The sequence below is a fragment of the Carcharodon carcharias genome, chromosome 10 (assembly GCF_017639515.1).
Source record: "Carcharodon carcharias isolate sCarCar2 chromosome 10, sCarCar2.pri, whole genome shotgun sequence".
Classification (NCBI taxonomy): Eukaryota; Metazoa; Chordata; class Chondrichthyes; order Lamniformes; family Lamnidae; genus Carcharodon; species Carcharodon carcharias.
The window spans coordinates 36,620,230-36,634,291 of NC_054476.1; the positions used below are offsets into that span (position 1 = coordinate 36,620,230).

At 41.4% G+C, this 14,062-nt stretch overlaps 1 protein-coding gene across 4 annotated transcripts; it reads right to left on the reverse strand.

The window, feature by feature from the left end:
- Positions 1-9,423: 9,423 nt before the first annotated feature.
- zgc:162634 (uncharacterized protein LOC555881 homolog) lies at positions 9,424-13,454 on the reverse strand. 4 transcript variants are annotated; one of them, XM_041198364.1, is made up of 2 exons: positions 13,418-13,441; positions 9,424-11,123 (listed from the first exon to the last, which is right to left on the reverse strand). In XM_041198364.1, exon 2 carries the CDS (start codon positions 10,863-10,865, stop codon positions 10,650-10,652), a length of 216 nt encoding a protein of 71 aa, XP_041054298.1. In that variant the 5' UTR covers positions 10,866-11,123; positions 13,418-13,441; the 3' UTR covers positions 9,424-10,649. The 4 variants fall into 4 exon arrangements, with proteins under 4 accessions (XP_041054298.1, XP_041054296.1, XP_041054295.1 ...); XM_041198362.1 differs by lacking the exon at positions 13,418-13,441 and adding an exon at positions 11,977-12,878; XM_041198361.1 differs by lacking the exon at positions 13,418-13,441 and adding an exon at positions 11,695-12,878.
- Between the last annotated feature and the right edge of the window lie 608 nt (positions 13,455-14,062).

Sequence of the window (14,062 nt, forward strand, 5' to 3'; positions counted from 1 at the left end):
TTCCAGAGTAAGAGCCAAGAGCAGCACTCTTTTAAAAAACTTACCTGACTCTTCACATGCCCAAGAAAGTAGCATCAATCCATCTTATCAACATATTCCATTGCATCTCTCTCCCCCTGAAGGCCGGAATGCTTGCCAACCGCTGCCACTGTATGCACATTCAGATGGCAAGAAACACAACAGAAGATGTGATGATGGGAAATTTGTTCAGACATATCTAAATGAGTCTTATTTCTTTAAGGTCAAAGGGAAGGGGAAACCCAAAGATCCCAGGATGCCACTGCTGAAAAAAGAGGCAAGAGAACGGAAAGCAATGTGATTGGTCATAGCAAGAGTCCACAGGGTCATGAATATTTGACAGACATATGATCTGCTTTGTCACAAAAAGTGTTAAAATTTCTTATACTCCTTTGAATTCATATAGCCAGAATCAGCCCCTGCACCTCTTGAAACTTTTTTTAAAATGTCTTCGTTCTTGGGATGTGGGCGACACTGGCTAGGCCAGCATTTATTGCCCATCCCTAATTGCCCTTGAGAAGGTGGTGGTGAGCCACTTGCTTGAACTGCTGCAGCCCTTGTGGTGTAGGAACACCCACAGTGCTGTGGGATTTGTTGCAGGTTTCTTTTGGTCTCACTTTTAGCGCTGGCCAGTAGATTGAGCCTGGTGGCATCATCTCCTGGATTACAAGCCCTGAGCCGACATCAAGTATCTCTCCATGGTGACAGCACATGACTGAGATAGGAAACTAATCTGACAGACATGAAACTTAGAAACACACTGATTTACATTGACACAGGCTATCAGAAGGCTGCAATGAGATTCATGTAAAATTAACTGCAACAACAGCCTTTAATTAACTTTCTGACATCGGTTTACATAGGATCTGGAATTTCCACAGTTAAATGCTTCACATTTATTTGTATGTTCCAATTCTTTTTTTGCTTGTTATTGAAAACTTTCTGGATAGTGTACTGATTGTCAGCCATGGTGGGTCAGTATGATTTAGTGATTGTGATATGGACAGTCAGATCCACATATTGTTGGGGTGTTACACAACAGCTCCCATGGTATTCCAATTGTACAGTAATCAGCTGATGTTCGTTGTTAAAATTTAGTAAAAATTAAATGTGCTGGCTGCAGTTTGTTTTCAAGGGAGGAGCAGCATGATTGGAGTCAGAAGGTCTTGGGTTCAAGCCCCACTCCAGTGACTTGAGCCCAAAATCCAGGCTGGCACCACTGAGGGAGTGCTGCAAAGTTGGAGGTGCTGTCTTTCAAATGAACATTAAGACTGAGGCCCTGTCTGCCTTCTAAATGGGTGTAAAAGTACAATTTCAACAAAGTGTAAGGGAGGTCCCACTGGTGTCCTGGGCCAATATTTATCCCTCCACAAACATCACTAAAACAGATCATCTGTTAATTTATCATGAGAGCTTGCTGTGCCCAAATTAATTATCTTGCTTCCTACATTACAGTGCACTTCCAGAGTACTTTAATGACTGTAAAGTGCTTTGGGACATTTTTAAAATTAATTATGGGATGTGGGCATTACTGGCTAAGCTAGCATTTATTGCTCATCCCTAATTGCCCTTGAGAAGGTGGTGGTGAGTTGCCTTCTTGAATCACTGCAGTCCATGTGGTGCAGGTGCAACCAAGGTGCTGTTAGGGAGGGAGTTCCAGGATTTTGACCCAGCGACAGTGAAGGAACGGCAATATAATTCCAAGTCAGGATGGTGAATGGCTTGGAGGGGAACTTCCAGGCAGTGGTGTTCCCATGTGTCTGCTGCCCTTGTCCTTCTAGATAGTAGCAGTCATGGGTTTGGAAGATGGTGTATAAGGAGCCTTGGTGAATTCCTGCAGTGCATCTTGTAGATGGTACACACTGCTGCTCCTGTGTGTAGGTGGTGGAGGAAGTGAATGTTTGTGGATGGGTGTCAATCAAGTGGGCTGCTTTGTCCTGGATGGTGTCAAGTTTCTTGAGTATTGTTGGAGCTGCACTCATCCAGGTAAGTGTTCCATCACACTCCTGACTTGTGCCTTGTAGATGATAGACAGTGCTTTAGGGAGTCAGGAGGTGAGTTATCGCCATAGGGTTCCTAGCCTCTGACCTCTTGTAGTCAAAGTATTTATATGGTTAGTCCAGTTCAGTTTCTGGTCAATGGTAACACCCTGAGGCTGTGGAAGGTGTTATATAAATGCCTAAACAAAAATAAAAATACCTGGAAAAACTCAGCAGGTCTGGCAGCATCTGCGAGAGGAACACAGTTAATGTTTCGAGTCCGTATGACTCTTCAACAGAACTAAGTAAAAATAGAAAAGAGGTGAAATATAAGCTTATATTTACCTGCTGAGCTTTTCCAGGTATTTTTATTTTTGTTTTGGATTTCCAGCATCTGCAGTTTTTTGCTTTTATCTTAGTGTTATATAAATGTCTGTCTTTCTTATTAGTTATTCTGATGGCTGAGGTCAAAGTGATGCCTTTTGTAATTTCTAAGTTATTTGTGTAGCACTTTTTGATACATTTAACTCTGTTTGAATACTTGATTTTTTCTAAATCAAAGAAATCTGTCAAGGTGCCCTCTAGAGTATGACTTGAACCCACAACCTTCTGATTTGTGTGTGAGAGCACAATTCCATATGCCACAGCTGACACTTAAACCTAAAAGGTGTACATTTTCAAATGAAAATTCAAAGCAAGAGCAATGAAATGATTTGAAATTACATTCAGAAACGTGAGTTGCATGAAAATATCAATTTTTCACCCAGCTGAACTGGGATCAATTAAAAATCATGTCCAGCTCAAACTATAGTGTCACATCTTTTAAGGTTGTCACATAATTGCGTGAGGCAAATAATTCTCAAACCACTTAAATATATCTATAAAGTATCCAATTAATTAAATGTGAGTATGGTGTTGAGATAGAGGATCAGCCATGATCATATTGAATGGCGGAGCAGGCTCGAAGGGCCAAATGACCTACTCCTTCTCCTATTTTCTATGTTTCTATGTGAAGGAGTCTAAAGTAGCAATGAGGAGTGGCTGATACCCAGTTATATCAACCTTAACCATTCATCAATCAACAAGATTATGAAGTCAATCAGATTGTTGTAACAATTCCTCTACCTTGTCTTGAGAGTCAATTTATAACAATGTGATCCTCCTTTAACAAAAGAACATAAGTAATAGGAGCAGGAGTAAACCATATGGCCTGCTCCACTTCTCTGAGGTAGAGAATTCCAAGATTCACTGGCCTCTGAGTAAAGAAATTGTTCCTCATCTCATCTTAAATGATTGATCCCTCATCCTAAATCTATGCCCCCTAGTTTTAGACTCTCCAGCCAGGGGAAATAGCCTGTCAACCCCTCTAAAAGTTTTATATGTTTTAATAATGAGATTCTTTTCTCATTCTTTTAAATTGCAGAGAGCGTATAGGCCAACTTAGGTTTGGTAGCAGTCCCTTGATCCTTGTTTTGATTTGCCGACCATTCCTTCTCTCTGTCTCTCTCTCTCTCTCATTTCCTCCGATTATTTATTTTTCATGTTTTAATGATGTGCTGTTAATTTTTGGTCCAGCAGCCATTTGCATCTCTCTTTTTGTTGTTTCTCTGTGCCTTTAAGATATTCTGCTGCACTTATGGTGTGTGTCAGGCAACTTTTTTACCAAATGTTTGAGATGGGCTTCCTTTGCTGGAGGTATTGATGAACAGAGTTCCGCCCCTCCACCTCCTAAGTATGTTTTTTGATCACGCTGGTACAGAGGTTGCAGCATAGTGCAAGTTTTTATATTCCACAGTTAGATTTAATGTTTAACTTTAAAGATTTTTTGAAACAGATAGCTTTTTCATAACGTTTTATCTTGTCCAATAATAAAATATATATTCACTATTAACATCTGGGAAGTGTTTACACAGTATAGTATTAGAGGTATGATTTTCTCATGATCTAAATTTATAAAAGCTGTATAAGTTGATTGCAAATCTTCAAAAGCTTTGAATTTTTTAAGAAATCAGGCCAATTCCAAAATAGATATTAAGGTGGCACAACACATTTTTGACAATATGCATTGCGCATTTAATAATCTAATGTGAAATTTTTTAACACAGTAACAGACAATTTGGACCAGCTGGTCTAAACTGGTGTTTATGTTCCACACAAGCCTGCCCCCATCCCTCTTCATCTCATCCTATCAACCTTTCCTTCTGCTTTGTGTTTATCTCGCTTACCCTTAAATGTATCTGTACTATTTGCCTCAATTCTACTCTTTGTGCTAGTGATTCTCACCATTTTTTGGTGAAAGAGGTTTCTGCTGAATTCCCTATTGGATTTATTAGTGACTATCTAATATTTATGACCCCGGTTCTAGTCTGTCCAATTAGTGGAAATATTTTTTCTCTGTCTACCCTTTCAAATCAGTTTTATAATTTTAAAGATTTCTATCAGGTCATTACCTCAGCCTTCCTTTTTCTGAAGAAAAGAGCCCCAGCCTGTTCAGTCTCTTCTGATGGGATATCTTTTGGAAGTAGCAACGACTTGTATTTATGTAGTGTCTAACATCTCCAAATGTGGAGAATAAAAGTGCCACATTTTGAAAATATGTAGGTCTTATGGCAAGTGCCACACTCCACATCATGTATTTTTGTAATGGATGCAAAACAATTATTTTTACAACTAGGTTCTTCTGACCTAGAGCCTGAAATTTACAGATAGATACAATTGCTCTCTAATTGTCCCCAGCTGTTAACAGGCAGCTGCAACCACCTGGATTTGGTCTGAGGGAATGCTCCAGCTGTGATCTTAAAGGGACAGGACAGTTTAACAGTTGAACATCACAACCATACTCCAGATTATCTGTGAGCAAAAGCACAAGACAGTCACTTGATCATTCACCTCCTTCTCCAAGTAAAGGAATCTGATCAGGGCTTTTTATCCATTGTGGATAAATATCACCCTTTTGGTGGATTTGGATCTGAGGGAGAAGCAATGCAAGTGTTGTAGATTTAAAGTATTAAATCAATGTCAAAGAAAAGCAGATTAATTAATTCAAAAATTAACTAAATTCCTATTTATCAAGCTATTACTTTACTGCTCTAAAGATTAAAATAACTTTACAACAGAAGTGTGATAAATTATTTTAATAGCAAAATTCCCCAGGCTATTTATATAAACATTTAAAAAATTAATTCACAGAATATGGACATCGCTGGCAAGGCCAGCATTTATTACCTATCTCTAATTGCCCTTGAGAAGGTGGTGGCTCACCACTTTATATACAACTGAATGGCTTTCTAGGCCATTTCTGAGGGCAGTTAAGAATCAACCGCATTGCTGTGCATCTGGACTCATATATGCCAGACCAGGGAAGGACAACAGGTTTCCTTCCCTCAAGGACATTAATGAACCAGTTGTGTTCTTATGACCGTCCAGTAATTTCATGATTACCATTCGATTCCAGGTTTATTTCATTAGCTGAATTTAAATCCCAGCTGCTCTGATGGGATTTGAACTTGTGTTTCTGGATCAGTAGAATCAGACAATAGAATTAAAGAATGGTTATAACACAGAAGGAGGCTATTTGGCCCACCATGTCCATGGCAGCTCTCTGCAAGAGCAATTTAGCTACTCCCACTCACCTGGCCTTTTCCCATAGCCCTGCAATTATTTTCTCTTCAGATGCTTATCCAATTTTCTTTTAAAAGCCACAATATTGTTAGGCAGTGCATTCCAGATCCTAACCACTCACTGTGTAAAAAAGATTTCCCTCGTGTTCCCTTTGGTTATTTTGCCGATCACTAAACCTGTGTCCTCTGGTTCTTGAACCTTCCACCAATGGGAACAACTCCTCTCTGTCAGCTCTGTCAGACCCCTCATAATTTTGAACACCTCTATTGAATCTCCTCTCAGCCTTCTTTTCCCTTAGGAAAACAACCCCAACTTCTCCAAACTATCTATCTATTAGGGTGACCTAATAGAGGTATTTAAAATTATGAAAGGTTTTGATAAAGTGGATAGAGAGAGAATGATTCCTCTTGTGGGAAAGAGCATAGCTGGAGGCCATCAATATAATATAGTCACTAAGAAATCCAATAGGGAATTCAGAAGAAAGTTCTGAAAACAAAAGAAGCCAAAGTGATGAGTATGTGATACTTGCGACCACAGGGAGTAGAAGAATCGAATTTATAGGTGCATTGAAGGGGAAGCTAAGTAAGCATATGAGGAAGATTTTTAAAATTCATTCATAGGATGTGGGCTTCACTGGCTGAGCCAGCATTTGTTGCCCTCCAAGGTGGTGGTGAGCTACCTTCTTGAAGCACTGCAGTCCATATGGTGTAGTTACACCCAAAGTGCTGTTAGCAAGGGAGTTCCAGGATTTTGACCCTGAGACAGTGAAGGAACAGCAATATATTTCCAAGCCAGGATGGTGAGTGACTTGGAGGGGAACTTGCAGGTGACAGTGTTCCCATCTACCTGCTGCCCTTGTCCTTCTGGATGGTAGTGGTCGTGGGTTTGGAAGGTGCTGTCAAAAAAGCCTTGGTGAATTCCTGCTATGCATCTTGTAGATGGTACACACTGCTGCTACTATGCATCGGTGGTGGAGGGAGTGAATGTTTGTGGATGTGGTGCCAATCAAGCGGGCTGCTTTGTCCTGGATGGTGTCAAACTTCTTCAGTGTTGTGGGAGCTGCACTCATCCAGGCAAGTGGGGATTATTCCATCACACTCCTGACTTGTGCCTTGTAAATGGTGGACAGGCTTTGGGTAGTCAGAAGGTGGGTTACTCGTCACACGATTCTTAGCCTCTGACCTGCTCTTATAGCCACAGTATTTATATGGCTATTCCAGTTGAGTTTCTGGACAACGGTAACCAACAGGATGTTGATAGTGGGGTATTCAGTGATGGTGATGCCATTGAACATCAATGGGCGATGGCTGGGTTCTCTCTTGTTGGAGATGGCCATTGCCTGACACTTGTGTGGCACAAATGTTATTTGCCACTTGTCAGCCCAAGCCTGGATATTGTCCCGGTCTTGCTGCATTTGCACATGGACTGCTCCAGTGTCTGAGGAGTCACGAATGGTGAACATTGTGCAATCATCAGTGAACATCCCCACTTCTGACCTTCTGATGTAATGAAGGTCATTGATGAAGCAGCTGAAGATGGTTGGGCCAAGGACACTACCCTGAGGAAGATGGGAAGAGAAGGTTACGATGATAGATTTGGACAAGGAAAGATGGGAGGAGGCTGGAGTAGAGCATACAAACCATCATGGAGTGGTTGAGCCGAATGGCCTGTTCTATGCAGGATATCCTATGTAATCCTCTGTATCCATGTAACTTAAGTCCTCTATCCCTGGAACTATTAATGTAATTCCCCCTCTGAACCCCTCACATTCTTCCTAAGATGTGGTGCCCAGAATTAGACATGGAACTCCAGTTGAGGCCAGGCCAATGTTTTATTTAAAAAATCATAACTTCCTTGCTTTTGTACTCTCTGCTTCTATTTATGTGCCTTCTTAACCACTTTCTCAACCTGCCGTTTTACCTTCGACAATTTCTGCACAAATATCCCCAAGTTCCTGAACCCCACTGAGAGTTGTATAATTTATATTCTCTCCTTGTTCTTCAAAATGTGTCACTGCAAGTCTAGGTCTCTGCATTATTAGGCAAGTAACAAAGCCACAATACAAGCATTCCTGTTTCAGGTTTCCATCAATTTGATATAAATTGTGTCCCACAGCAAAAATACTCTTTCTTTTCTGCAACATGAACTATAACTTATTTTCTGTACTTTTAAATAAACTTGTATCTATGTAGCATCTTTCATAACCTCAGGACGTCCCAATGTGCTTTACAGCCAATTAAATACATTTGAAGTGTAATGAATATTGTAATGTAGGAAATACAGCAGCCAATTTTTCCAGAGCAAGCTCCCACAAACAATGCGATAATCACCAGGTAATCTGAGGGATAAATATTGGGCCAAACGCCAGGGAGATATTCTCTCTTAAATAACCACAAACCTACCTAAGATTTAGAGGGATCATTCTCCCAGGATGATCGTACAGAATAACTGAATCTTCAAGGGTCCATCCAGTCAGAGAACGGGAACTCACGTTTTAAAAATAAATTGGAAATTACAATAAAATCAAACTCTGCTGAGCAATAAAAAAAATCCCTTTATACCCACATCCGGAGGAACTATTTTCTGTCTGTGCACCAGTCCTCAGGAAGGATACATTGACCTCAAGAGTGGAAGCAGCATAGATTCACCAGAATGATACCCAGAGCATAGAAAGTTAAATTATGAGGACAGGTTGCTTTGACCAGGGTTGTGTTGTCGAGTGTAGTCGATTAAGGGGTGGTTTAATTGAAGCATTTAGGATAACAGGATTGAATAGATATGTTAAAAATTGTTTCCTCCAATGAGGGAGTCAAGAACAAGGTGGTTCCCCTTTATCTACCCTACTAATTATATCCTCAAAAAAGCAAATGAATTTGTCAAACACAATCTTCCTTCCACAAGACTCTTTTGACTTTGTCTGATCATACTATGTATTTCTAAGTGCATTGTTAAAGCTTCCTTAACAATAGTTTCCAGCATTTTACCATGACTGGTGTCAGACTAACTGGTCTATAGTTCCGTTTTCTTTCTCCTACCTTTCTTGAATAACTTACATATGCTAACTTCCGGTTTACTGGGAGTGTTCTGGAATCTAGGGAATTTTGGAAAATCATAATCAGCACATCCGCTATCTCTGCAGCTACCTCTTTTAGAACCCGAGGATGTAGGCCATCATGTCCTGGGGATGTCAGCTTTTAGTCCCTTAAGTTTTTCCAATACCTTTTTTCTGCTGATATTAATTACCTTAATTTCCTCGATCTCATTAGCCTCTTAGTTATCCTCTATTTTTTTGATATGTAATTTGTGTTTTCTACTGTGAAGACAGACAAAACGTGTGTTCAACATCACGTCCATTTCCACAACAGAGATTGATAACATTATTTTTGGGTAAGGGTGTTAAGAGTCAGAGCCAAGGCAGGTAAATGGAGATAACATACAGATCTTCAATCATCTAATTGAATGATGGATTGGCTGAAGGGAATGAAAGACCTCCTCCTGTTTCTATTTATAGAACAGGGAAGTGGGACTAACTAGATTGCTCCATGGAGAGCCAGCATAGACTCGATGGGCCAAATGGCCTCCTTCTGTGCCGTAAATGACTCTGTCATGGCTGATCTGTACCTCAACTCCATTTACCTGCCTTTGTCCCATATTGCTTAACAGCCTTTCCAGAACAGGCGCATTTTACACTTATCTTCCTTAAGCAGGATCCACAATTTCTTGTCAGCTTCCCTTTATCTTAATTAAAAAATAAGTATAAAACTATCCAACTCTACAGACAGTCTGGCAATGGAGACAAGAGACATTCGCTTCAAAATGCTTTTATTTAAAATAAATTGAACTGCACAGAACAGGATCAATTATCTGCTTTCAACATGTACAGGAGACCTGAAGAATTGCTCATTACCAGTAACATAACAGTTAGTTATAGTGAAGGCTTATTGCAAGGCTGTAACAAGCTTTTATTCAATTTTTAAAACAGAAAAAACTATTAATTTGTTATCTGTTCCAGTTCCTACTCACCGGGTACCTTGATTGACTGTGCTACATCTAGCTTCTTCTGCTTGGAAGCCAGTAAGTACTTGCATTCATAAGGCACTCCAGGATGTCCCAAAGTGCATTATAATTAATGGAGTAGTATTTGAAGTGCAGTCACTGTCGTAAAGTTGGAAATGTGACAGTCAATTTATGCACAAAAAGCTCCCACAAACAGCAATGTGATAATGAGCAGATAACCTGTCTTTTAATGACATTGGTTGAGATATAAATATTGGTTAGGACACCTGGGGAGAACTACCCTGCTCTTCCAAATAGTGCCATGGGATATTTTATATCCACACAACGGGGCAGACAGAGCTTATGTTTAATGACCGAAAGCCAGCACCTCCAACAGTGCAACACTTCCCTCAGTACTGTGCTGAAGAGTCAGCTAGTGTTATGGGATTTGAACCAACAACTGTCTGACTCAGAGGTGATTGTGTTACCCACTGAGCCATGGTTGACAGTAATCAAATAAAGAGCAAAGAAGTTCAAATGCAGACTTCAGTGAAGCTAACTACACAACCATTCTACAACACTTGCTGTTTACAAGGTCACAAGCACCAAAAACAAACCATTGCTGATAATTTTGGTGGCTAAATTGCACCTGACATTGTGGTGACGGAGTTTGGAGTGACCTCGATTAACTTGTTTCTGAAATAGAAATCCATATTGGGTGGTGTCAAATGGACTGGCTGCCAGTTACACTCCCCGCACAGAATATGCACACTACAAATGAAGCCAATGGAATGGAATATTGGGCAGGGAGCGTAACAAGTGATGAAGCTAAGGTGAATCTCCACCACTCATTGTCTAAGGAGCGAGTTAACCAAAACAATGTCAATTTCCCTCACTCCCACATCATAAAGATTCCCACCAAAAATATGCACTCTAGCATTAAATGCTTCAAAGCCAATGGAAAAACTCATACTAAGAGAGGCTGATGCTATCAGTTCACTAACAATAACACACCCGATTGTTGTCAAATTCAAACTAGTTATGCCTGAAAAGTTTAATCCCCACCCAGTGCCACAAGTGAAAGAATACGTACACTGGGATGGTAATGGGGAGCAGCAGGCTGTAGAAACACAAACTGGCCATACTCGTACAGCCCTGCGGAAAATCCTCATCAAATGTAGCTGAGTATAGCAGCCCAGCTAAAGAGCACAGGGGAACTAGGACCGTGAGAGTTGACAGGTGGATAGTCATTATCACACGGTTTGCTAATGAACCCCCTCCCCTAACAAAAACCAAATCACAGTCTCCCAGATCCCCCAACTGCTTCTATCAGATATTTCAGGAGCAGAGTGATCCTTTTACTACTGCGAACTTTCTTCTTCCTTGGGTCTGTCTTCACGCTTCCGAATTAATTTCGCATCCTGAGGGATCATATTGGGAATTCCATCGACGACAGGATAGGCTATTCCCAACTCGTCATTGATCAGCTGATTGGAGGATTCCTCGTACCTACAGAGGCGACAGATGCAGAGTTTAAAAAAATTGGAGCTCATTCGGAATGAGCTGGACTCTGCCCCTTTAACCTGGATGAAAATTGTTAAGAGCTGAAAATGAACACAGATCAACAGTGTGCTTCAAAGTGGCCGCCCTATGATTCTGAAAATAGTTCAGCCTTCAAAAAACAATAAAAGGAGAACAAATTTGCATTTACACAGAGGCTTTTACAAGCTCAAGGAGCCTCAATGTGTAACATGATACTGAGCAGATTATGTGTAATTTTTAAGTGATGTTGGTTGAGGGTTAAATATTGCAAGGACATAAAGGAGAACTACCCTGCTCCACTTCAAAATAGTGGTCAAGGGATATCTTACTTCCGCTGAGGGCAGATGGGACCTCGGTTTAATGCCTCAACCAAAAAAAACAGCATCTCTGACAGTGCAGCACTGGGAATGTCAGCTGAATTATGGGTTCCAGCCTTCTGATTCCAAGGCGAAATACAGCCACTGAGACAAGGCTAAAACAAAAAAAAACTTTAAAAGGAATATTGGGAGGAAAATAGTTATTTTCAATAAAAATATACCAATGTTATTGTTTGTCCTCTCTTAATACATAAAGATGTTCGAGGAGTTGATCAGCTTCATGGCTGCAACTAACTCATCTTTCTGTTTCAGATGCTGATTCACCGGATGTGTATTTCCATTCTGCCCCTGAAGATATTTATCCCTTATGGACAGAGTTCCATGGGCACCACTTGGGCTTAGACACTTCACCCAGGAAACTTTTATTTATGTGCATGCCTTGAAAGCAAATGCAAAGTGTCGGCATCACAGTCAAGGCATCTCACAGACACACACACTCTTACTTGAGGATCAGGAATCCTGGCAGAATTTCACCACATTCCTTCTCGAACTTGACAGCACCAAGGTCAATTGTATAACATTTCCAAATGCTTAGCTAGGATCAACATAGAGCAGTGATCAAAGCAGAAGCCCTTCTGGTCTCTGCCTAGACCATCCACGTGCTGCTTTACAGCAATACTGGCAGAGGGTAGAGTCACTGCATCCTTTTCCTTTACATTTCCCCCATCCTTTGATCTGATTCCTCTGCCCATCAGCAAGACCCAAACAAGACAAAATTTTCTTCAGTCCAATAGCAACTAAACAGAAGCCTCTGACATCTGGTCTTCAGTCCATCAATCGGCCTGCTGCTAACCATTGCTTGAGTAGCACTCTCACCTCAGAATCAGAAAGCTGTGTGTTTTGAGTTTCACTCCAGAGATTTGAGCCCATAATCCAGGCTAACACACCCAATGCAGTACTGTGGGAGCACCTTGCTGAGGGAGTGCTGCACTACTCGAAAAAGACGAGAGTTCTCTCTGGTGTTCTGGCCAATATTTACAGTATCTGTCTACATCACTAAAAGCCAATTATTTGGTCATTATCACATTGCCTTTTTTGGGAGCTGGCTGTACACAATTTGGCTGCAGATTTTTCTACATTCCAACAGTGACTACATTTCAAAATTACTTAGCTTTAGAGCACTTTTGTGACATCTGGTGGACATGAAGGCACTATATAAAAGCAAGTTGCTTCCATCATTGTAGAGAATGTTTTGTGTTAATACCGAACAACAGGAATAATATCCAATTCCAGAAACACAACAGTCTCACTGAGCTGTTGGGATCCTGCTGCTACCATTTAGTGTTCTGAATTTATCCAACTTCCTGGTAAGGCCACACACCCCCCCACCCAGATTCCCTCAATGATCCTCTGAACCATCTCTCCTCCATTTTCCAAATCCTGTCCTGAGACCCTCAAAGCAGTTCATCCCCAAGTTTTCTCAAAGCCCCTCATCGAACCCTTCAGCCCCCCCAAACACTTACACTGCACATCCCCCTCCAACCACACTGCCGCCTCCCCCCACCATTCTCCTCCACCACCTCAAATAGTTAGTACATGAGGCCATTCAGTCCATCGAGTCTGTATGACTCTTTTGAACAGCAATCTAGTTATTTACAGCAAGCTCTCCTGAGCTTTCCATCCGCCTAATCTCTCCTGGCCTCCGATTTCTCCCCCTCCCCCAGTCTCTGACCTTCCCCCGAGGACAAACCTGAGCTGTTTCCGGGACAGGGGACACACCAGGTACGGGAGGAGCGTCAGGTCCAGAGCGGCCTCCCTGCCTCCGGTCCCCTGCTCTCCGGCCAGCCCGGCCCGGGAGAAATGCAGCAGTCGCCGCCAGACTGCTCCCCGGATCCCGTTTCCACAAACAACCCGAATCATCCCAGCCCGAGGCTCCGGACTCACCGCCCGCCGCTTCCGCATCCGGGCCAGAGCATCAGCCCCGCCCACTGCTCCTTTAACTCCCATTTAAAGGCACAGGCACATCACTTTTAATTCACATTTACCATCAGAAGCTTGCTACACTAAATTAAGGGCGAGCCTAACTAATAGAAAGTGCCATTAGATGCCAACCTGCAACAAAATCTGAGCTTGACGATACTCAGGTCTCCCTCCTCCCTGCCAGCTTTCTCAGCTGCATCAGATTTGATATCAGATCCAATACTGGATGAGCAGGCATTTCCTCCAACACAGTATTGGAAGGAGCGACACTATTGTCTTCGATTCCTGTCAGAAACTCTGTTCTCTGATTCCATCCCTGTCAGGAAGATATAATAATGGTATTGGAATTTATTGTAAAATAGTGGTATCTGTGTCTGTTTGTAAGAGAGACTTAATTGGATTAAAAGCAGCTGGCCTGAAGTCTTTGATGTATTAGAAGTTAACCTAGGTTTTAAGTGTTATGTAGGTAAACATGGGGGAAGGTTAGAATGTAAGGTGTAAAAGAACATTTGCATTTTTAAATAAACCAGACTAGATTGTTTTCAAAGGAGGGGTGAAATGCATCACCCAACCAGGTGAAGTTCAGAAACTGTGTGTTTATTTTTTGCA

Excerpts from the sequence above, each read along its gene's own strand:
- zgc:162634 (XM_041198360.1), bottom strand. The coding sequence starts at position 13,435 with ATGCGGAAGCGGCGGGCGGTGAGTCCGGAGCCTCGGGCTGGGATGATT. Across the intron at positions 11,124-13,223 it reads CTGTCCCGGAAACAGCTCAG|GTACGAGGAATCCTCCAATC; the intron begins GTTTGTCCTCGG and ends TCGCCTCTGTAG.